General features: G+C 32.7%; 2 protein-coding genes across 8 annotated transcripts; one reads left to right on the top strand and one right to left on the bottom strand.

Moving 5' to 3' along the window:
- Window positions 1–9956: 9956 nt before the first annotated feature.
- Window positions 9957–19594, bottom strand: LOC100746524. 3 transcript variants are annotated; one of them, XM_003485226.4, is made up of 11 exons: window positions 19465–19594; window positions 18245–18396; window positions 18019–18177; window positions 17034–17446; window positions 16477–16954; window positions 16053–16393; window positions 15779–15987; window positions 15408–15693; window positions 15188–15327; window positions 14919–15068; window positions 9957–13785 (listed from the first exon to the last, which is right to left on the bottom strand). In XM_003485226.4, exons 2-11 carry the CDS (start codon window positions 18365–18367, stop codon window positions 10670–10672), a joined length of 5415 nt encoding a protein of 1804 aa, XP_003485274.1. In that variant the 5' UTR covers window positions 18368–18396; window positions 19465–19594; the 3' UTR covers window positions 9957–10669. The 3 variants fall into 3 exon arrangements, with proteins under 3 accessions (XP_003485274.1, XP_012245765.1, XP_024226340.1); XM_012390342.3 differs by having other exon boundaries at window positions 15779–15984; XM_024370572.2 differs by lacking the exon at window positions 19465–19594 and adding an exon at window positions 19301–19454.
- Window positions 19581–25306, top strand: LOC100746081. 5 transcript variants are annotated; one of them, XM_033323330.1, is made up of 13 exons: window positions 19793–20071; window positions 20184–20418; window positions 20507–20580; window positions 22646–22760; window positions 22843–22946; window positions 23015–23086; window positions 23438–23538; window positions 23632–23735; window positions 23994–24235; window positions 24306–24481; window positions 24610–24748; window positions 24810–25009; window positions 25072–25306. In XM_033323330.1, the coding sequence occupies exons 4-13, from the start codon at window positions 22670–22672 to the stop codon at window positions 25292–25294; spliced, it is 1452 nt and encodes a 483-aa protein (XP_033179221.1). In that variant the 5' UTR covers window positions 19793–20071; window positions 20184–20418; window positions 20507–20580; window positions 22646–22669; the 3' UTR covers window positions 25295–25306. The 5 variants fall into 5 exon arrangements, with proteins under 5 accessions (XP_024226418.1, XP_033179221.1, XP_033179225.1 ...); XM_033323334.1 differs by adding an exon at window positions 22244–22482 and having other exon boundaries at window positions 20184–20580; window positions 22843–22886; XM_024370642.2 differs by having other exon boundaries at window positions 20184–20580.
- Window positions 25307–25314: the final 8 nt, after the last annotated feature.

Genomic DNA, 25314 nt, shown 5'->3' with positions numbered 1-25314 from the left:
TATACAATAAAATCGCTAGACGCATTAAATACGCAATAGATACAATTCAATCATATGATTTCTCTTTAGCGTGAAAATTTGTCTGAATCGCTATTGATCGTCTAATGGATCGTAGGATATTTAGAACAGGTTGAAACATTAATCACTGTTATCACGATTAATCCCAAAACTACCAGAATGATCAAAATTAGCAATTCGTATTCTTTTTATAGAAATTTTGTAAGTTCATTAGCGTGCCTCTTTGTTTTCTCTTTGACACAAATTTTATATTTTAGTCTTAGGTAATTCTGGTGTTGATCTTTATCGTCTATTGTGCTCTGTAATATAGCAATCTATTGAAATGGGATATAATTTTATGAGGAAGAACAGATTTACATGTGACTTAATGCAAACTACTTTCTAGCATGTTTCGCATCTTATTTTATTATCTTAAATTTTCATAAATATTTGCGCAGTGATCAATGTCCTGTCCTATGTCGCAGAAAAATTTTCCTCTTTTCTTTACGATTCCTCTATCAACAAAGTAAATACATTCGTGACAGAAATTTACAAATTTTCTACGAACATTGGGCATTAACTTTAAATTATCACACAACGTTCAAATCTCTTATTGTTAGTCGTTTGTCATTCGCAAAACACAGGTTTCTCAATCATATAAAACTCGCTTGATAAGTCTAATTCGCAAGTTATAACGGAAATAATATTCGAATACATGTAATCCAGTAATTATCTAAAGATTCATCACACGTGATCGTAATGCAAGAACCACACAGTATCTACGCGGATGCTCGCTTTTCTCGCGAAAGGTTATTAAACTAAGTACTTCGTCGAAGCTGCTTAATCTTCTAACGACCGGAGAATAATTACGACGTGTCGTGTTTGGGACCTCTTAAAATGATAAATTAATAGTACCATTTGTTTCTGATTTGTTCTCTGATGGGCAGTTGTTGCAGAATATCACCTGGTATGATTTTCTGTTTTTAACCCATAGAATCGGCAAAACAATGACGAAAATCGATAGCACATTAACACAAACACGATATTACAATCCATACGTACACATACATCGAGTATAATAATTACATTCTTCATTGTTCGTACGATAAAGAAAGCTACGCGTAAAACGCATTTTGCTAAAACAATTGCTAAATAATTATATTTTCTCGTTATATTGTTATATATTTATAAATCGTCAATTATTACTCTAAGTAATTGGTAAATGTTATTATCAACGCATTGACTGCCGAATAGCTACATTTTGTACGTTTTCGCTTTATTAAAAACTAAGATTCTTTAATCTGTTCACGATTCGTTTAATACAACCGTCCCTCAATTTACGCGGAGTATCCGTTCAATGTGCATTCATTTTCACGTAAATTCAAAATCGCGTAAATAAAGTCTATCAGTACAAAAGAAAAAATATATACACGTATGATGACTAGCGCAACGTAATGTACTTTCATTCTTATCTCATACAGCACTAACGCGTTTCAACAGAATAAGTTACACTTGTTACTTTTCAAACTTTTAGGAAAATATACTTTCTGGCCGCGTAAATTGAGATCGCGCATGAAAACTACCGCGTAAATTGCGCTATAATCTTTCGCGTAAAAAGAAAGACTCGCATAAATTAAGGGGCGGTTGTGCTTTATATTGTACCATTGAATAGTTATCGAAGGTTTTCCCAATATGACTGTTTATTTCATCTAAACGCTTTAATTAATTCTAACATGGCCAATAACAATCAAAGATGATTATAAGATCAGTGACAACTATAGACCTTCATAGCAGTCAACGTGTTGATCACGCATAGACCTATATAACATATAAAATACACAATCCTCGAAGCTATCTACGGTCCACGCGACTCTCACCGGCGTTTAGAGGATTAAATCGCCGAAATAAATACACTACTATCATTTTTCTTCGTTGGAAGAAATATGGGATAAAAGTGAATGGCTGAGGTAGCGAAAATAAAGAAGAGAGAGAGAGAGAGAGAGAGAGAAAGAGAGAGTTACGTGTGTTATACTATAATATGAAGTAAAGGAAGTTGCAAAAAAATTTCACAATTTGGTGTTAACTTGTGATCTTCTTTTTCTCTCGAAAAATTAATTCTTTTGCTCGAAGCAGAGTCGTGAGTCTGCTATTACACTTCATGCAAAAAAAAGTCACACATTCTACCAAGAAATACAACGTTCCATATTTTGTTAGATACTATGTGTATAATTCGTCGGTTTTTTCGTTTTCGCATCAAGTTGTGAGTATTTATAATAAATTCAAGGCATTCACTCAAATAGTTTCGTATTTTTTCGTCCGTTACGAACGATTTTTGCGGAAATCGAAGGAGGGATAGAGGATTCAAGGATTTGCAGACAATTGGTACCTAAGTTTATTCGATAAAGGGACGAATATGCTTTCGCTTGAATTATACGTGTAACTTTGCATTCTAACGAAACCTCTATAATACAAAATAAAAGTATTCTGGTGGTATGCACCAACATTGAAATCTCTGCGTTTTTTAATACCAACGAATGCCCTCGATGACACTGCATTTGCTACGTCGAGAGAAGCACAAACTCTTTTAGTTATCGAACAGCAAATCCATCTAATACTTCATAATACAGGATCATTGTTCTCGTTTTATGAGAAAAATGACATTCATGGCTCGCCTTTGATTATTTTAAAAGGTTCAACTACGAACTACGTACCTAGAAATTTAAATTAATAATAAAACAACTTTTGAAATATTATCACGTGCGTCGCATGAATTTATATATTACTAAAATATTCCTAATAGATATTAGGTTGACTTTTGATTAAAAAATAAATTTTAATATTAGTTATTTCATAACTAGCAACCAGCTATGTTTACCGTATTAGTCACTATAGAGAAATGCAAAACGAAACATTCAAACTACAGATATCTTCTTCGATAAACATAAAAACAAATAAAACGAACAATATTCTACTTTCGATATAGACTAAAAAATCTATCACCAAGTTAGTAAATTATATTATATATTCACTGAATAATTTATATTGAACACATAAAACGCGTCTAAAGATAAAATTCTTCCTAATATCAGCCAAGATTATTTATTTTTATATTATTCACAGAATAATAGAATGATCTTATTAAAATTAATTTTTTATAATTATATATACCTATGGCAGAAATCATCATGTTATTACTATATCTTGATAAAAAGACGATTTATAAGTTAGCCTAAACTTTACAGATTTTCACTTGAGACAGATGTAATATTTATATTCTGATATTTAATACTTCATTATAAGATTAGTATTTTTTTATACATTATATTTCTATAGAATCGCGATAATTTTATAAATATATTGATTATGAAGAAAATACTAGAATGCACATATCCACAAGATCAATCCACAAAAATGATTGTTAGCATAAAAAGTTAAAAATGTAACAAAAAAACATCACATAAATTAAATGAAGGAAACCTGCTCACATCAAGAAATATCAAAATTTGTATGACTATATCTCTATATTCAAAGAACATTATTACTTTATTAAATATTGATATAATAACAAAATATAACACTCAAAAGATTGTACTTTAAAAAAGACCTGAAACGCTATACATATAACAAAACATTAGCACTTTCATGATAAGTATGATTGACTTTTAAATTAATATATGAATATGAGTCAAGAATATCAGAAACAAAGAATAGTATGATGTATCAATGCTGATTAGTACAAATCGCTTATTAAAAACTAATTTTTATTTTTTTGAATACCATGTTTGTTATTGGCAGTCAACGTTATGATTTTGTAAGTGAAGATCATAAATTTAAAAAAACTCACGATTTTATTATACGACTATAATTACTGCATTTAGTAACATAAATGAATAAAAAACAGACAGTAAAAAGAAATATATGTTAAAGTAATTCTCACTTCTAGAAAAACTCTACATCTTTCTTTTGCATACCCGTTACATGAACACCGCCGCTACGAAGGAAATAGAATTTAGCGAAGCAAAAAAAAAGGCCAATATTATTGTGCCTTTGAATGTAAATGTTGTTTGAATTATAGGGTCCAGAAATAAAGAGCTATAAACAGATTTTTATTGCTGTCTTTGATAACTTTCAGTTAGAGTTACACACCAAGGTTAATCTTTTTGTAAACTTTGTAAATGTATCAACGTGCTCTCTATCATCTTCAATTGTAATGTAATTATTAAAATTGTAATCTACTTATATTTATAACCGTGACAATATGTAATAATAAAGAATACGATTAATTTAAATCTAAAAAAAAAAAAAATAAACAGCATCATAGCAGATATTTCTGCAAAAATAACTGATCAATCTCATCGTACAAAATTTTATTTACTCCTTCGATTCTTGCTTTCCTTCAAAACCACATGAATTCGAAAAAATATAAAAAAAGAACGAAGCAAGGAAAATGTTAACAAAGACAACTCATCGCACCAAAAATAGCGTACACGTGACAAAAAATTACTATAAGTAAGTTACCAATGATTGCCCCACTCGAATTAATAAATACATTCCATCATTTTTACATACTACACTCGTAAAGAAATCTTCCATCAGTAAAGGAATTAAAAAAATCGTCGTTGAAATTCTAATAAAAATAAGCTTGAGGAACGATATCATCCTTAAAAACATTGCACCTATTTTTCGACATTTTTGTTCGTTGTTTCTTTATGGAAAAATAGAAAGGGGGAAAATATCATGAAATATCGTTTCCCTCGACGTAGCAGCGAATAGATACAGTGAATCACGAAACATAATCACAGCATTTACGAGGACGAAAGTGATGATTAGAAGCTTTGTACTAAATCTCACGGCTAAATCCTCGAAAAGAGACCTTGTTCGTTCCACCGAAAAGATCTCATCGTTTTTCATTTGTACTAGCAACAAACTCTAACGAGTTAGAAGTTATATATATATATTTATATCTATAAAAACGAACAATCGATTTGTTGCTCGACACATGATTCTCTATTAAACACGAGAGTGGTTTCAACCGATCGGTGATCAAAATGTTCAACAAAAGGCAAAAAAACATAAAAGGAAGGAAGAAAGAGGAGATATCAGAGATTTTGACCCAACCCTCTGAAAGAAAACATATAAATAGAACATGATTACTTGTAGAAAAAAAATAGGGAAACGTACAGAAAAGAATTGGACTAAGCAATAGAGTCGAAGATCTTGGTCAAAGACTTCTCGATTTTCTTTGATCGTTGGTACAATCAGAAAGCGGTAATTCTGCATGAAAAAATAAGCCAAGAAGATAGATAAAATTTTGCTCCAACTCTAAAACAATCATATATTTTGATTGTATGATACTTTTAATTTCTTCGGAATACATAATGAATTTAATATTGCTAGATAGATAAAAATCAAGCGAAGATTAACTCAGATATACCAGGCAAATATTTTAAGTTAATTTTCTCGGAAACAAAGTCCCTTCTTCGTGTAGAATCAACCCTTTGCCGATTATACCACCAACTACAAAATACCTTATATGAAATGAGAACCTCTTCTCCGTGAAAGTATTAAATAGAACGTAGAAATAATAACGATATTCCTCGATTCGCGTAATACAACTGTACAGTGCTATTGTGTATTTGTTAAAATTGTTCTAAGATACCTATTTTCACTAAGGATCCGCGATACTAACAACTTCTCCGTGAAACTAAATGAACAATTCTGCGGCATAAGGTATTATTCACGAAATTACATGTCATTTGGATTATTAAAGTGCTGAAAATAAAACTATAGTCCCCACACTACTAACGTTTCCGCTTATGTAACTAATCGATTACAACCCATCTTTGGCTCTTCAGCAATTCTTTCGCCTTTTTCTTCCAAGGTTACCTAGCAACACCTAATTCGCGGTTACGGGTTTAAAAAGGGTAGTTATCTGTGATGAAACGTGTCAAAAATATATATATGCTATTTCGTCGTTCGTGTGATTTAACACCTACGCAGAAATAGTATCGAAAAGATATCGAGGTAAGAGATTGTAGCAAGAACCTCGAGTATTTACAATTTCGAGAAGTTTCTGAAACCACTGACATCTACCACACGACAAACGTAGTAATCTCGAGAATTGAATCAATGGGGTGAATTTATCTGTTGCGTCCTTAGTGAATGGAAACTATTAAGATATTAAATATTATAAATTCGAAAGCTTTTGAAGAGAACCAAGAACATGCGTACGTAACCAGGTACGACAAATGAAAAGATTATCTAGCATACTGGAACCGAAATTCTGGATCGATATGACATATATACAGAATCCCGTTTCCCTTTTCAAACTCTTGCTCGTATACAATGCAAGAATTATTACGCTTGTACTTTACGCACATCGATATTACATGACAAACCCTTGCTAGTATACAATGCAAGAATTATTACTCTCGTACTTTACGCACATCGATATTACACGACAAACTCTTGTTCGTATACGATGCAAGAATTATTACGCTCGTACTTTACGCACATCGATATTACACGACAAACATCCAATCATTATATGAATTATGGATTTATACCATCGATGATCTTCACAATAAAATATGCAGTGAATGTTCGCTCGTTTCGCACGATTTGTATCTCAAATCAACTAAAATCCTTTGGATTTAAAAGCAAATTTTTTTGCAAAATAGTCGAATTTTTATACGTAGATACGCATATATGTATAACGCAATGTAATACAATTTAGGTATACTTTATATAGCACTTATTTTATACGTTTCATTCTACCGATACCGTTTCTAAACTAAGCGTTATCAACGAATTTCTTTCATTCAGAAAAAAAAAGTTTCCACGAATATCAACCAAAGACCATTTCCTCGTTCGGATATACGACGGTCGATATAATAATCGACAGAAACGAAGAACAACGATTTTTCAGCTAATCTTATCCAAGTCTGAACACCATTTAGCGAAACTTGATCTTTTACTATATTAGAAATAGATATCTCACTTCGCAATATACAGGGCTGTTGCATAAACAAATCGTTAAAATTTCCGGAGAACTCGGAACAGCCAGAGGGAAGTTTTCATTCGTTAAACGCGATTAATCGGTTCCAACAAATTTCCTCTGGATCCGTGAAAATATATTACGGATGGCTTTCATGGAAAGCATGTCTCTACGGCGGATATAAAAAATAGAGACGAGCGCGACGATCTCGATCGGACACATTTTTGTATGGAGGAGGATGAGAGTAGCTTTGTGCTAAACCGAAACGTGTATTATAATAAATCTGTGAAAAGCCGCACTGATCGAATTCCACTTTTTGTTAATTTATATAATTTTACTAGATAAATTCATGATTAATGTTCAATTCTTAAATTCATTTATCACAAGAACATGACACAAATAATAGTAAACTTTAAAGCAAATCTTAGAAACAGTGTTTATAACATCACTTTTCTATATTTTCAACTTACAGAGTTGATCAATGCGGCTTCTTCTGACCCGCTCATATGTATACAACTTGCTCGTGCTATTAGTTCTCAATATCTTTTTTTTTTCTTTTTCTCTTTTCCTCTGTATTTTTCCTAAATAATAGATTTTTGATAGCAAAATAGGGAATGACAACGTTTAACCAATTTTTATACGCAATACACTGATGATAATGAATTTATATTCAATATTAAATTCAATTTTAAAATTCAATTTTAGAATGAGAATTTCCACTTTTCTGTCCTTGTAACTACAGTAGCTCACAATAATATTTGAACACTTATGGAAACTTTTTATGAATATATTGTATGTTTTATAAAAAACATTTTGAAATTTTATTAACATTGTAATGAGACACGATTATTGCGGTTATTAACAAGACGCAATAATTAGTGAGACTATCTTCAGTACTAACTGTATGTTTAAAATCATGATTCATGCTGCGTAGTAATTTTTTACTAAGTGTTATGTTTGTAAGAAATGTCTTGTTACTTTTATATATAGCTTTGGATTGATCTGGTTTTCAAATTTTACAAGTGCAATCACGAACTGGTGTCACTACAATGATAATGAAATTTTAAAAAGTTTCGTATATCGCACATAATATATTCATAAAAATACTACTGTACGTTCTTTGTGTTAGGGCTACACATACCTATTACGTAAAAACCACGTCAGATTAAAGAAATTTGTTCATTATATTGCCAATAAAATGTAGTAAAATTTTGATCTTCGCTATTCTCTTTCTCCAGAAAGTTTCATATCATTTATAAATAAAGATTCTTGGAACTAATAACGTGAAAATCCTTTAATAGGACTAATCGAAACACAAGGCAGTCGCCGTATTAAAGAAGTATTTAAAGTGCTTAAATTATCGGTGAATGGCTACGAATCGATTCTTCCGTTTCATCTGAATTTCATCGATCGTAATAAAAAGCTAGAACACTTCTCGTATGCACTACACGGACAACGTACAACGCATTCTCGTTCGACTCGACGTCGATGTAAGGCAGTCGGAACAGAAATCGCTATATGTGTTTCATTTTTTTTTCTCTTTTTTTCTCGTTTTGATTTTACTTTAGATATCTATGTGTACGTATATATATATTTACATATACAGGGTGCATCACAATATGTGGAACCGACTGCAGAAGTGAACAGGGGGCACAAAAACAATGAAAAAAGTTCACATATGGACATCAGTCCGATCTGGCTTTCTTTCGAATTTATAACCACTTTAACATTTCAATAACCCGCAACTGTTCAATGAAATGACTACTTTCGTCGTGTCAAAGAATTTCGCAATTTTCCAAAAATTCCACGTGTATGTTGAATAATACAGATCGAGGATGGCCATTGAGTATGGACCATCTTCTATGAAGATAGGCAGTTATGGATTTAAAACGAAAAATGGCTATAAATTTGAAACAAGGTCAGATAAAACATATGTTGATATGAACCTTTCTCATTGTTTTTATACCTTCTGTCCACTCTTGAAGTAGGTCCCATATGATATACTTTGTATATAGAAGTTTTTTTCTTATTTTAACACTTAGCCAACCGAATAGGGAAATCTCCCCTCTGTGAAGAACATCGTTGCGTGACCGAACGGAGAGATCTCCCTTTAGCAACGTGTTTTCTGTTTTTTTTTTTTTTTTTTTTTTTTTTTTTTTTTTTTTTTTTTTTTTTTTTTTTTTTTTTTTTTTTTTTTTTTTTTTTTTTTTTTTTTTTTTTTTTTTTTTTTTTTTTTTTTTTTTTTTTTTTTTTTTTTTTTTTTTTTTTTTTTTTTTTTTTTTTTTTTTTTTTTTTTTTTTTTTTTTTTTTTTTTTTTTTTTTTTTTTTTTTTTTTTTTTTTTTTTTTTTTTTTTTTTTTTTTTTTTTTTTTTTTTTTTTTTTTTTTTTTTTTTTTTTTTTTTTTTTTTTTTTTTTTTTTTTTTTTTTTTTTTTTTTTTTTTTTTTTTTTTTTTTTTTTTTTTTTTTTTTTTTTTTTTTTTTTTTTTTTTTTTTTTTTTTTTTTTTTTTTTTTTTTTTTTTTTTTTTTTTTTTTTTTTTTTTTTTTTTTTTTTTTTTTTTTTTTTTTTTTTTTTTTTTTTTTTGTTATTATCAGTTATTATTGGAATTGTTCCCAATTAATTGCGCCACTTTTTCTACTTTTATAAAGTACGGTATATAATAAAATACACCAATTTAGTGGTGTTAAAGTTAATTAACAAGTTACACTATCAATTACAACTAAATAAAGTTATAATCAAACGATACTACGCTGCAAAAAAATATTGAAATGCATTATAAATCTTTAATTTCACGCTCAACTCGTGTTATCTTTAATGTTTTTAATTTTATCTATATTTTTTTATACTTTTAATATATACTTTTAATTTAATATTTTATATAAACAATATGTGAAATAAATAATTTTTAAATAAATCTTTACCGCGAAATATAATTAACCATTTAAATAACTTTTAGACTTCTGTGTTTTTTAAGTAGTGAATATTAGTCCTCGATACTTGGAAAAATGCGCGGTGGACAGCGTATAGGTTGGCTTATCCGAACGCGATGGAAACGTACAGCTCGCTGCGGCGCGCGCGGTTGGCTGAGTGTTAAATGTGTTCGTGTGTGTGTTCGTGTTCGTGTGTGTTCGTGTTCGTGTGTGTTTGTGTTCGTGTGTGTTCGTGTTCGTGTGTGTGTGTTATTTCCAATTGTTTATTTGTTCCACAAATTCAACTCGAATATTAGCGGACGTAAATCCAATGATTACAGCCTTGCCCTTGTTCTTATCATAGGAAATTTCATCGAGTGCCTCTAGAACGTTCTTTCATGTTGATTCTTTCCTAACACGGTTACTAAATCAACATATATGTACTACTGCTATTTCTATTTGTTCGATAATTCCTCTTTTTTTTTTAGAAAATATTTTCAAAAATATCAAATCTGACAAGATGCCAGACACTTGTCGTTCCATGAAAACGGAGCTACAGCTTGCTCCACTCGTGAAAAGTGATTATATAACACGTGCTTCCTAAGATAATTGTTCTTCGATAAAACGAGCATGCTAACTTGATTAGAATGAAAATCGGAAACGCGAATTGTTCCCGGTTTATACTCCTGCTAATCAACTCCAGTTACTTGCATCAGGAGTATGTAAAGGGCAAGGCTGGCCCTAGGTACATCCATGCAATCCTCTACTCATCTGCGTTTTTTTTTCTTCGACCTATTGCCTTTCTTGGACGTGGCGCAAACTAAGGTATTCGTCGCGCTCCTTTCAGCTGTCTCACGACCCGAATACTCTCCTTCGACGTTCGTGAGCACCACATTTGGATTCAACTCGTCCGAAGAAGTCGAACGTTCAGGCACGATCTCCTGCTCTGAATCGCTCCTCTTCTCTGGCTCGGTATCTCTTTCAGGTTCCGAGGAATCTTCTTTCGCAAATGTTGCACCTACCAACGGTCCATCGACATTCCACTTGTTTGAATCGCTTGGAACTTTTTCATCGATCTCGCTTACAGCTTCTAATTTGGAAACTTTCTCGGATGAGATGCTTTCACTTGCAGGTGAGTTTGTCTCGTGCTCATTTTTAATTTCCGACAAATTGGTCGGTAGATCCAACTTTTTGTGAATTTTCTGTTCACCAATTTTCTTTCTCGTAGACTCGCTTTCTGTGGTGGAAACAGATCTTTTTTTAACGATGAAACTCCCAGATCCTTCTGTTGCATGTACAAATGATTCTTCCACGGTTGTTTCCTTAACAGCTTCTTTCAATTGATTCACCATCGTCGAGGATGAATCAGTCAAAGATTCCTCTTTTCGACAAATTTTCCTTTCTTCATTGCTCGCGTCTTCCGCTATTAGATCGAGGTCAGATTCCTTCTTTTTCTCATTCTCAGCAGAGGAAGTGTTTTTCTTTTTGACGATAGAGCTCCAGGAAATTTCCTCTTCGGGATATAATTCCAAGTTACCCTCTCGAACTTTGTCTACCATCTGAGAACTCGAACTCTTTTTGTCTAAATTCTTCCTCAACGAAGACTCGTGTATCTTCTTCTTCAAAGACTCTATTTTCTCCAAGATAGGCGTGCACGACGAGACTTCGATAGGATTGAACGATCCGGTTTTCAGCTTATCATCTTCGACTTTATCTTCTCTTCGCGTTTCTGACTCAGCCACGGGAGAACCATTTTTCTTCTTTACTACAGCGCTCCAAGAAAATTCAGACAACGGCTCTTGCGAGCTTAATTCCTTTGAAACATCTTCGACAGGTTTTACAGGCTCGATGGAAGCTTCGGAAATTTGTACGTTGCTTTCGTTGGTGGCTTTTTTAATCTTCCGATACTTCTTCGCACGAGTCCCGCAGACCTCGGGTCCAGCGAGGATCTTACATTCAGAAACGGATGTAGTATCGATTAGTACTTTCATCTCAGCTTTCTGCATCGCGTCGATGTCGATTATTTCGATTCCTGCTTGCGATCGTTTAGATGCGACATTTGAAGGAGATGTTTTAGCGGAACGAACCTTAGTTTTTCTTAGTGGACTAACATTTTCAGTAGCCGGGATATCTTTTGTGTTATCAGATTCTTCCAATTCCTCTTTTCTTTCTGTACTCTTATTCTTCCGACTATCACCCGGTTTAAAGATTACAGTCACATCAGCATCCGACGTGTCGCTTTCGATCACCACGATATCCTTTGTCTTCTTAGCATTCTTAGATGCCAACGCCGATTCTGCTGTAATCTCCTGAGATCTCCTCGTGCTTCTTTCACACGCATCCTCAGGTCTTTCAGATGGTATATCATAGACGTCCGAATGGTGTACGTGTACCATATCGTCGTCAGACGATGAAGATTTAATCCTTGTCGAGGACGATTCACTATCGCTGGCTTTACTAATTTCAAATTTCGAATATTCTTTGCAAATTTTGTCAGATGTTTCTACTAGTTCAGAAGCATGTATGTATTCTATATCGTCATCAGATATCGTATTCTTGCTGTTCTTCCTCTGCATAATAGGTGAAGAACCTGCGCAACTTATCACGTCCACGCATTTATCGCTGTCGATGCATTCAGCCTGCTGTAATTGAGTGATCTCGGAGCTTTGGATATGTTCAATGTCTTCGTCGGACTGAATCGAAGTACCATTGTTGGAACAAGGTGTATCTATGATGTGATATTCACTGGAACTGAATTCGTCGTTCGAGTCCGATGTCGATGACTTATATTTATCGGTTCCTTTAGTCAATACATCCGCACTTACAGTCGGCTTGAAATCTTCCTTCTTATCGGTTTCTTCGATTACAACATCCATTTCCATGGTCGGTTCTACCTGCTTCAACGAACCTTTGCTTTCTGCAAGAACTTCAACTTTTTCTTTGTAATTCTGAGCCGTGGAAGACTTTGATTTGTTTTTACATTTCCCAATTACAGTTTCTTTCAAATACTCTCTGCTTTTACTTTCAGAATTTTTACTGTCCGTATCTTCGATCACGCTTTTTCCGCATCCTTCCTTCTGGATGCAATCATTCCTAGGATCGTCGCAAGTAATGTCTTCAATAATGATGCTATCTCCGTGTTCTTTTAGAATATACTTCCTAGTCTCGGTTCGTTTACTAGGACATACAGAGGACCCGATCTTCTCCGACTTCTTCGCAACCTTTTCAAACTCGCAAATTTTTTTACTCTCAGTTTTACAATGCACCGACGTATTCTTTTTTTCATGAGCTACCTTATTTTCCATCAAAACTACATTATCCTCATCATAGTTGACTACGTATTGTGCCTCGGATACGTTCCTCTCGTGAGCCCCTCTGTCTTCCCTTTTATCAACTTTCCTGCACCAAGCAGCTTCCTTTGCCTGGGTCATAGGACTGCTGGGGATTTCACCCTGTTCTACGCACAGACTCAGGCTGGTCGGTACATCGCGGAAGGCTTCTTCTTTCTCGAAGTCAATAGTAGAGTTCCCAGGGTTCGTAATAGAAGCAATCTCGACGCACAACGCTTTTCTCTCCTTCACCTCACAGATGTTCTCGTCCGGCACGCTGTCGATCGCAGGCTCGCCAGCTGAGCGCATTTCCGCGCAGATCTCGGTGAGATCGCGCAGAGTTTGACTCTCCGGCTCGAAATCGCCGAGAGAAGCCGGACCTTCTTCGGCGCACACGCTCCTAGGTGGTTCCGGCACGTGGCTCTCCTCTGCGAAATCGAACTCCTGACTAGAGTTAATGTCCTCCTCATCGGCCGATACAGTAATCACGGTGCCCAGAGGGTTGACGACTTTAGTTACCGGTTGACCCACCCTCTCAAATACCGATCGCCTCCCTAGTAACAGAAAAAGCCGTTGGCAGGTATCAATATCGAGTCACAATATCTCCCTTGTTTGTTTTTCTGTTTGGCCTTTTTTATGAGATGCATCGCCTGAGGTATAATGAGGTATTACTGTTCTCGATACGGCTCGGCAATGGAGAGAGATTTTAAGTGACATTACCGAATACTAATTCAAATGTTGCATCATGAGGAAATACAGAGTTACGAGAACGGGGTACGTGAAAGATAAAGAGAGAAAGAGAGAAAATAAAAGAGTAATTAATCTTGACTTCTAATGTAAAGCTGATATATATATACTCGATCCGAGTCGTCACACTGCACACCACAAAAACACAAACTTCACGTCACAATATACGTGTCGAGATCGAATGATACATTATAAAGAGAACAAGTTAGAACAGTTGCTTTCAACCTATGTAATTTCTTTGGTGTTCATCGGTACTTCAAAAAGAAAAAGATTCTTATAGGATTAGTAACTGCGACTGCCCGCAGCTATTCGCAACTATTTACCTCGACTTAAAGGGTAGACGTTGATAAAATGTATCGTTGTTAGTGATTAGATGTAGTATCGATAAAGGGGAGGGGAGGGGGGAAACGGAGATACCTGCCTCTGGCCAGTTCTGTATCCACACAAACTTACAATCTAACAATCATCCGTCACCAAATGCAGAAAGCACGAGTATCGTATCCGTATTTAAAAGTACGTGCTTAGAAAAATTATCAAATACTCCCACAAATTCAAGTTACAAGTTTCTAGAATAAAGTAAAACGTGATCTATATTTTGCGTTTTACAATTTTTCCCATCAAGACGTAATTGAAATCAGTGATGATCGTTTAAACAGATGAAATTTATTTAGTCACGTTGGAATTAACTTTACTGCATTTAGCAGGAAGATCTTCACGATTGTAAGAACCGTAAATTCAAGAATCTATTAAAATCGCGTATTTGAGGCACTCAGAAATATAAGTTTCCAAATATGCAAATCATATAAAATGCTTTCGTTCTTCTTACTAATCACAACAATGTATAGAAATTTTACGAAATATCGGCAATTGGGATATATCAGGATTCGTGATCTTCTACTTCAAAGCAAAGCATCGCAAGTTCCATGTAATGATTACTTACCTGGAGCACGGTGTGGTGCGATCGATGTTTCTAGCATAGCTTCGGCCAAATCTTCTCTCAATTGATTTTCACCACCGCCAACACCAGCATTTTCACTATCTAAGGGATCACCATACGCTTCCATAAATCTTGGAGACTGCTCATAACTGCCTAAACAATAAAAGAAATCCACATGAACATGCAGTACAAATATTAAATGAATTGAATACAAATTTAATCTTAACAACAAAAATAAATATGCTAATATTTAATAAATAATATAAACTTACTTCCTGATCCATCAATGACCACAGGTACTAATGATCTGGATGCAGCATGCGGCATATTGACTGGATTTGATCTCGCAGGACGAGATCCACCGGTTACTCCAATTTCAACAGCCTCTGCTTCGACAAGATTCACAGTAGCTCTACATTAATAAAATTTTATTGTAATGATGTTACAATCTTAAAAACAATGTTACATATGTTACAACTCTAGAAAACTAACCCACTAGTTGCATTATAGGTTTTAAAAACAAACTGAGGTCCCATCCAAAGTCGCCTGTGTGGACCAGCATGTGTTACAATTTCTACTTGACTTAACCAACGATCCTCCGCTAAATCGCCATCTTGACTGTCTTTCGGTATAATATTGACATTTAGTAAAGGGCTAGACGTTGGCAAAGGTGGTACAATCTCTAAAGAATTCGGAGATCTTAGAAGAGGCCATTGACCTTTGGCTTCGACCTCTAATTCTATCATCGTATCGTCACATACTTTTTCTTTTGGTATACCTAAAATGTGTCATTAAATAGTACTTATATATTATAATAAATATATATTGATATTAATCCTGACTTAAATTAATATTTTATTCACCTGCAGCTGGTTTGGGTTCTAAATCATATTGTATCATATTTCCGTGACACGCCATAATAAACAAAGAATCAACTGCTCTCTTCATAACTTTTGCAGTAGATTCCCTTTGCGCATACATCCAAGCTCTTGGAGGTGCAAAACAAGCACATATTTTTAATGGTAATGTTCCACTATCGTCCGAATGCAATCGTTGTCGTTGCTGTGGCCTGCTATATAATATACGACAAATAAATTTACCCAATAATAGTAAATTCCGTAGATAATTAATAATTACCTTTGTTGAATTTGACTGTTTATATGACTTAATGAAGATGGTTGTCGTATCTGTGCCAGAGGATGTAGTACAGTTGGATGAGGATACGGAGGGAGTCTTGGATTAGAATATGGATACACTGATAAAGGCAACTCTGTATGAGATACAGGAGAATGAGATCTGGTGCCGTCGTCCATTAAACCTGCACTTCTATGAAATCTTGAAAGTCTATTTACAACATGAGGTGTGGAATGAGTTCGTATTCCTACTGGTCCACCATAAGGTGCAACAGGAAACACATGAGTAGTGCCCCGCACAGTTGATATCGCAGCCCATCGAGTATCACTCGAAAAAGTCATATCCTATTATAATAAAACACGAATCTTTAAAATACATAAAGTCTTAAAAGCGCAGACATTAAGATTTGATTTAAAGAGATATGTACCTGCACTTTCGCAGTAGTATCTCCACGATGTAGAATATACAAATGATGTACTGCTGCCAAAGTGGGACCACCTGGATGTGGCTGAATTCTAAATACATGAAAATCATGCCCCCTTTTGTCAGCGGTCATTAGCAATGCACCACTTAAATCAAAAGTCATAGCAACGATTGCATCACTATGGGCAGTAAAATGGGCAACGACAGTCTCTATATTCGCATCGTCTAATTCTTTCTCCTCTTTTGCTGCTTGGAGATCTAATATCGTAATCACTCCTGGTTGAGTTACGTCACTGCTGGTATTATTAATGACTACTGGTGACACTGAATTGCCAGTTAAACTGGATGCAACTGTTTCCCCCAAACCACGCAATCCTTTCCCTAAAGATTTTGCCGCGTATAGAACAGTTGCTGTATAACTTTGAACTCCTTCACTTTCGCAACCACCGCTACTTCTTTTTGCTGGTAGTAACTTTTTTTCACTAAAAATATTTTCTATTATAACAAAACGTAATTTGCTTTAAATAACTGCTAAGATTTTATAATCGTGGGGATTTTTACCTGTAAGCAAGCCATCTTGTGCCTAAAGTAACAGGATTTGGATTTGGACCAGGACTGGCATAGCAAGTAGTAACTGTTAATACATCTTCCAATGTTCGAGCATCGAACACCGCGATCTTTTCTAAAAATGTTACTACTACGGATCGTTTATTTACCAATATGTCACAAACAGGATTTTTAAATTTTATGCTTTTAGCTTGTTCCCCAGTTTTTAATGAAATGAAACTAATGTTGCAAAATTGTGGTCCAGGTCCAGCTGAATCACATATTGCTACCATTGGCCGTTTCAATTCAAACAAATCAACATGTTCATCATCAGTCTTTGGATTTGGTAAAATTCTCAGAGTACGAACAACACCTTGTCGCCATGATAACACTTCAGTTCCTTCTCCGGTTGCTGCTATCAACCATACCTATATTAAATAATATTTGTTACTTTGACTTTACAATATCACTTTTAAAACAAAATTATAATATAGGATACAATATTATATTCTATAATATTTATGAGTCTTCTAAACAAAGTTTAAAGCATAAATGCTCAACTTAAATATATGAATTCTTTTATATGATCAAACTTCAAATATCATATTATTATCTCTGCAAACTACATGTACCTTGTTATTTTGATAATGAATGTGCTTGTTTACATATTATGCCTCCTAGATAAAATAAGATTCAAGTCATTCATAAACACAGACACAGTTTTAAAGCTACTACACAAGAACAGTGTTCTATAATTAGAAACTTGATAAATCTATAAAGACCCCTCATGCTCAGTATCTAATATGTACACTTAACTAAAATCATATTTCAATTGATACATATTCATATATGTTCTTTGAAGAATATTTCCTACTTTAAGACTGTCTAAATTGCGTATAACCTTTAAAAAACATCAAAGACATTGCAAAAAATTATTTTAATACACAATATTTTGCACAAGTAATGTAAATACTCAAAGGACAAGTGAACAAGATCAAACCTGAACTCCAGTTGTATAGCCAAGTACCAATAATAAAGGTGGTGTATTAGAGCCTTCATTGTAGTCTGGATACAGGGTAGGATCATTAATGTCTGCATACTCAAACCTTGCCCATGATATAGACTCTTTGTTCTCAGAATTTGGTGTGCCAGTATAAGCCTATATTTAAACAATGTAATATATATCTTAATAAAAGATCATCAACAGAATATTTTAATGTACCAACCTGTGGAACAATATCATTAATTATTCCTGCAACACTATCTATAATTGAACGATCAACTATTGGCTGAGGTGATACAACTTGTACTCCTTTATGCACACCACGCCTTGGAGAGTCTGCAGACATTTTTTCTTTCCCAAACTGAATATTTTTACCTAACAATAAATACATATAAAGTAATATTAACTACATATTACTGCATCAAAGAATAATTACATAATCATTTATAATATTTAATAAGTCATGAAGAAAAGAAAATTATATTAATATCATTATGGATGAATATATGGAAAGAACATTGTACATTTATTTTTATTATATTTATTATTATAAAAATATAATGATCAAACAATTTTTAATAATTTCCACAAACAATAAATAAACTGTAATCTGAATAAACTCGATACTGTGTTGTTAAATCTTCTCATTAAAAATTTATTTAAAGTTAACAAAAATCACTATATAACAAGGTCATATTTCAATTATAAATATTTCTGAAGAAACATAATTTAAATTTATGATACATTACGTACATTGTATTAATATAAAACAGAAAAACTTGTAAATTTAAAGACCAAAATATCACATTATATAAACCTAAAACAAGTATTTAAATTAAAAAGTATAGTAATGTACAAAAAATATAGATTAAGAATCTGTATACATTACATATTCATAATTTATTTGCATAAATATCAAATATATGCAACACACATTTCTATTAATAATAATATGAGATATAACAGATAAAAATTAAGCGAAACGACGATATAAATAATTAATCAAAGATATTGTTATTATTTGTATAAGGAAATTTACGAAATATTATATCTGTATATTTGATAATATAAAAATGAGTAACAGAAAAGTAGTGGGAGAATCTATTTTACTTATTAAAGAATATTACACAATCCAACTACAGCTGTTCGTCGTGTACTCTCAGGGACGATTAGTAAAAAAAAAACACAAATGTCAAAAGACGATGAAACGAAAACTTTCATGATCTCTGTTGCAATAATACGAATATATTAAATTTGAATAAAATAAATGAATACTGACATTAAAATAACGACCCTGACATTTCGTCGAACAAAGGGGTAGAAGGCAGTTTCTCACAACAAAGCTATCTCTCTTTTCCCGACCGCCGTTATTATTTATCTCACAGCAAATTTTTTCCGTTTCGATCGTTTTTGGATTAACAGCAAATAGAATTTCCGATTTACCTCGCCATAAAATTGTATTTTCATACTGGGAAGCTCGCCATCTCTGAGACGACCTTCTACTGCGTCATTCTGTAAGTGACTGACACAACACAACCAGAAAACGATAGTGATGTCACCCCGCCCGCGAAACGTTAATCTTTTTGTTCGAAATATTCAAGCGCGTCGATGGTGTTCCTTATTGCAAGAGATCGTCAGATCCGCTCTCCGTTTTGACGCGCCGATGAGGTTCTCCCGAAAAGTCGTTCGTTAGAAAGTATCACGTATCATAACTACTGCAACGGTCAGATTCGTTGAAAATACGAAAACAATAATCAGCTGATTCAGATAAGGAAATGGTAGGAAAGGAGGGGAGAATAAGAGAAAAGTGAACTCTAATACTCGTATCTAAAATACATCTAGATGGCGTAATTGATGTTCAAATTTCATTTCATCTGTATTGTTAACGGTAAATGTGTATGCAAAATATGTGAATAGATGATTGCGTGTTAATCATATCTTTTGTTTTAATGGAAAAACTATTTAAACTAAAACTACATAGCTCTACATTGATTATAAACAACAGAATTTTTCATAACATCTTTCTCAATTCTAGAATGCAAGAAAAAATGTAAGTTATGAAGATTAACTTAAGAATGTTGAAAAAATTAAAAGGACTATTCTAATAAATAAATTAAATATACATTAATGTAAAACGTAAATAATTTTATTTATTATTATAGTGGTAACACTGCACAAGTTTGTATTGTACAACCTGAAATGTTATGCTGCTAAAATATCTGAATATTATAAAATGAAATTATCATCTTTATCACGTTTTATTATTATGTTTTAAAGTGCTGATTAAATATTTAATATAACACAACAAGATGCCATGTTAGTGAGGAATATAATATAAAGTTATATATTTTGTGTAACATAAGCTACCATTGAAAGATATTATGAATATATACATATGTATGTATATTATACAAATCGATGCATTATTTTCTACGCGGAGACTGATGCATTCATTAGTGTTTTATCATAGAAATTACTTTACAAGAACGGTGTTTTTATAAAATTCCATCACTTGATGCTAACGCCACCTAGGAGTACAATACTATTTAAATTGAATCGGTATGTCCACAATAACATACATAATAATTCATAACAGTTTTTATTTAAGGAGTTACAAAAACAAATTTAAACTTCATATTTAATCAAGTCTATAATTTTCAAAAAAATGAATAAAAATTTTTTTTGTATACATTTTATTTTATTCTATATTATTGTATTTATTTTATATTATTGTATTCTTAAGAGATATCACTAATTTTAACTGAGCTGTTGAAGTAATTACTTCAAGAAAAACTCTACACCTTTTCTTTTGTATATCCGTGACCTGGAGGTCGCTGTTATGAAGAGAATAGAATTTAGTAAAAAAAATAATTCGAAATAAGGAGAGGTCTATATTGTTGTGCCCTTGAATATAAATTTTGTTTTGGCTTACAAGGTCTAGAAACAGAAGAGCTATAAGTAGATTTCTGTTGCTGTTTCTTGTAGCCTTCAGCTAGAGCTACAAGGTTAACTTTTTGCTAATGTCCATTTTGCTATAAATATATGCTATCATAGCTTCTTCTGTTGTATTGTAACACTGTAAGAGTGAGGATCTGGATCAGCATACACTATACCTGTACTTATACCTATACTTATTTCAATATATTTTCTATTATAAATTCATCCACTCGTTCCTCTATCAGACAACCTCAACACGAGCAATTTTAGCATGTCTATATTGCGTGTTACTTCATAATTATGTCGTTATCTAGCAAACAGAAGTAAAACTTATAGACACGAACATTTTACACGCTATATAATTATGTGACGAAACATAAATTTAAGAGGGAAAAAGATATAAATGTATATAATTTTTAATGGAACATATTTTATTTTTCACTGATTATGTAGATGAATTTAGGAAGCAAAAATTTCAGATACGTATTCTCTTTTTTCAAAAATTATTAAACGTAAAAATTATAAGCAATTAAAAATTAAACAATCCGAACGTTTCGGATCATGTACCGAATATACCCGAAGAACATCGTGACGTCACAAGTGTGCGACGGCGCTACACAACTCGCTTTCTTAATTCGCTATACAATACCGCACTGGCGCGCGTACACATTTCAACGTCGCTCAAATATCAGCAAAGTTTTAATTTATTTACTTTGATTCTTGATTTATTAAGTAAATATATGTAACGAAAACATGACCTAATTTTTTCTAGTAATTTAAAGTTTTGTTTTCAGTAGTATTTTTAACCAAAAAGAATGCAATAACCGGAATTAAAATATACATTTCTTAAAATAAAATATAAAGTCAAATAGAGAAAGATTTTTCCACAAGAAAATTTCTTCACGAAAAGGAAAGGAAAGTGAATTTCTACTAACATAAAATAATACGGAAGTAATACATTACACGCGGTCTCGCTATCCATCATTCAAATAGAAAAGAAAAAGAATAGCTTTCCTGCTGTCTCATGATCGATTTAATATGTACAATGATTAAATTTATATCTTTTGACAGGAGCTTCATAATGTAGTAGGATTATCGTGCAACTATTCATGCAGCTCGATAAATCGTGCTACCTTATGAACCATAGTACCGATACACGCAGTTATAATTGCAGTATTTAGAGCAACATTAATATTTCATGTCGGTAGGAAAACGTAGGAAATTCTTACCGCATTATCCTTAGGCTACTAGTATACTGTAATTATCTGTGCGTGTATTTGTGCAGCGAGAAGCCAACTTAATCGGTAGAGTTTGCGTGTTCTCCATGTCACCGATGTCCCCGTGCAATAAATCGGAAAGGAATGGTCCTCCTCCTCCGAGATATTCTGTTACTACAGTTCCTCCCTGCACTTCGTTCGAGACAGATCAAAGGAATAATAACTTAAATCCAGTGTTATTAAGAAACAAAATATCTTGATCTTAAAAAAAGTTTAATATACTTCAAACATGATGCGACGAAAAAGGGTACTTTGCTCTTTACCCGTGTTCTTCCGATCATTGCAAATTATAATTAATTTTTAAATTCCATTCCGTTCGTGTACTTTAGTGAAATGATTTAAAATCTTCGATCATTAAATAGATTTTACTATTAGAGTTTGAGAACTAAAAAATGACTAATTTTTTATAGGGTGGTTTAAAGACTGCGCGAAAGATGGCTAAAAAGACAACACCGGCGGCATTACAAACTGAAATTTCTAATAACGAGGAATGGGAGAAGCTTCTTACAAAACCAGGGTTAATAGGAATGTATAAGTTACCTATTTAAAACTGAGCTTGAATAGAAATTTAAAAAATGTTAGTGTAAAGTTTTTAATAATTTTGCAGTAGTCGACATATATTCAGAATGGAGTGGACCCTGCACAGGAATGGTAAGCACCCTTAAAAAAATCAAAATGGAAATTGGAGGAGATACGTTGAGTTACGCCATGGTAATTTTATAATTGTAAATAATTATAGATGTTAAGTAAATAATTACTGTGTATTACTATAAATATAGGCAATGTGCGATTATATCACGAACTTAGAACGTTTTCAAGGGAAAAGTGAACCAACATGGATGTTTATACACGTAAGTTTAATATACAGGGTGGTTGGTAACTGATGGTACAAGCGGAAAGGGAATGATTCTACGCGAAAAAAGAAGTCGAAAATATAGAATAAAATTTTTTTAATTTTTCCATCAAGACAACGATCTACAGTGAGATCTGTTATAACGAGATGTGATAAAGTACACGCGTACCGAGCGAAAATTCAAAGTCGATTTTCTCGAAAACAAAGCCTCAAACGAAAAATTTTCATTCTATATTTTCGACTTCTTTTTTCGCGTAGAATCACCCCCTTTCCGCTTATGCCATCAGTTACCAACCACCCTGTATAATTAAGATAAATTTTAAAGCTACAATAAATGCAATCCTACTAGAATGGTCGGATGGTAAATCTTATATTTGGTGCTGACTGCCCACAATTATTAAAAGTATTAACAATGGAATTACAACGAGTACAAAATAACGAGGAACACGAGTATGTAAAATACATAATTTTTAGTAAAACAAGTAGCCATTAAAAATTAGCATTGTTGAAATAGAAGTTATTAAAATAAACGTACACGTGTAGGTTTTCTTTAGATGTATCGGAAAGAAGTCCAGAAGAAATAAAACGATTAAAAATTATTGAAGAAACTAGAATAGCTAAAGAAACGGCAAAGAAGGCTCGAAAAGGTTTCGCAAGATCTCTTATAAAAAAGATACAGATATATTACTATAACGATTACCCTGCACGCACATACAAACAGATCATTATTTCTTTATTTATTTTCAATTTTATATAAAGAAAAACCTCTATTGTCCTGGAGTCACATAATGCACGCTTTATTTTTTAATTGGTTATTAGATATATATAAATGTAACGCTACAATGAAATGTCTAATTTTCATTATTTGTAATAATAAATTTTCGTGTAATTTCTATTTAATATAGAAGCGGAAGCTATAGCACGGTATGAAGCCGAAATGTTGTATCTGACTACTTCACTAAGCAAAGAAACTTGCCTTTTACTTTTTCCGTGGGTTTTTAAGGATGAAGAATGTCATAAAAGAGATAAAAGATCTAGCCCTCCGTACATAGAATTGGTTGAAGAAATACTAATAGGAAATTACACCGTCGAACAAGAAATACGAAAACGACTCGATGAAGATATTCTATCTACGATGTTTAATGAAGTAATATATTTAATATGTCACTAACAAAAATTATTCAAAAGCAGACTTTCCAAATTAAACAATTTTACAGTCTCATTACGTATTATCACCAAATGCTAAACAACTACTTCTAGATGGGAAATGTATGTTTATGCGATTAAAAGTTAGCGAAACAAAGCCAGAAATTGATATTCATAAATACTTGTTAAATCTTTTATTTGGAGAACCGAAATTACCCAATACGGAAACAATTCTTAATGAAGAATGGTACGTAAATACATAGAACATATAATATTTAAAATTATATGTCTTTCATAATACAATTTGTGGTAAGACAATTCTAAAATTAACTTTCACATTAATCTAAATTTAAGCAACTTCCTTCTTTCCTTTAGTTACGCTGGTCGACATCGCCCTGCGTATATAACAAGCGGAAATGAAATTTTTCCAATCGTATGGACACCACCAAATTGTCGAAATAAGGCAATTGTTTTTCGCACTATTTTTCCAACATATACCAATACTACATATCACGTAAGTTTTAAATTTTAATATATCTAATATAAATATTATGTCACATATTATAATTTTAAAGTATGAAGATAAAACTACAAAGGTACCTATAGTAGTATTCAAATATGACTACATGAGAAAGAATGAGCTAAAAATGGTTTTACAAGAATTTGAAGACGAAGTAGTTAACTTTGGCATTTTTGAATCTGATAAGCCATTAGAAGCAAAACTTATAGCAAAGAATATTACGGAATTTGAATTGAATACAAGAGAAAGAACAGGGTAAGTATTAAGAAAAATTTGAAATTTATAATTAAAAATAAAAATGTAATGTCAATTTTCAGATACGAGATATTTGTATGTGTTGTAAAAAAAGTAGAATGTGAAGCGTTTTTAGGATTTGCAGGTATTGGACCTTATCATGTAAGTGAAAATCTGGAAAAGGGCATAGAGGAATCAAAACAATACTTCCCAGATGTTACTGCTTCCGAAGAAACACAATCAGACGACGAAGAAAAACCGGAAGAGTTAATAGAAAATGCGGAAGAAAACAAGAATGAAACATGAAATATTACTTACAGGTGTAT

This window comes from Bombus impatiens, unplaced genomic scaffold, assembly GCF_000188095.3.
Source record: "Bombus impatiens unplaced genomic scaffold, BIMP_2.2 scf_0044, whole genome shotgun sequence".
NCBI lineage: Eukaryota > Metazoa > Arthropoda > Insecta > Hymenoptera > Apidae > Bombus > Bombus impatiens.
Note: the sequence above shows the minus strand (reverse complement) of the source record. Positions and strands in the feature narration are given on the sequence as shown.

Bases quoted from the DNA above. Each gene is read 5' to 3' on its own strand.
- LOC100746524 (XM_003485226.4), bottom strand. From the start codon at position 18,367: ATGTCTGCAGACTCTCCAAGGCGTGGTGTGCATAAAGGAGTACAAGTT. The intron at 17,447-18,018 runs GTTTGATCTTGT...TATTTAATATAG, and splicing joins GCTATACAACTGGAGTTCAG to GTATGGTTGATAGCAGCAAC. The intron at 13,786-14,918 runs GTAAGTAATCAT...TTCTGTTACTAG, and splicing joins CGCACCACACCGTGCTCCAG to GGAGGCGATCGGTATTTGAG.
- LOC100746081 (XM_024370650.2), top strand. From the start codon at position 22,670: ATGGCTAAAAAGACAACACCGGCGGCATTACAAACTGAAATTTCTAAT. The intron at 22,947-23,014 runs GTAATTTTATAA...CTATAAATATAG, and splicing joins ATACGTTGAGTTACGCCATG to GCAATGTGCGATTATATCAC. The intron at 25,010-25,071 runs GTAAGTATTAAG...GTCAATTTTCAG, and splicing joins AATACAAGAGAAAGAACAGG to ATACGAGATATTTGTATGTG.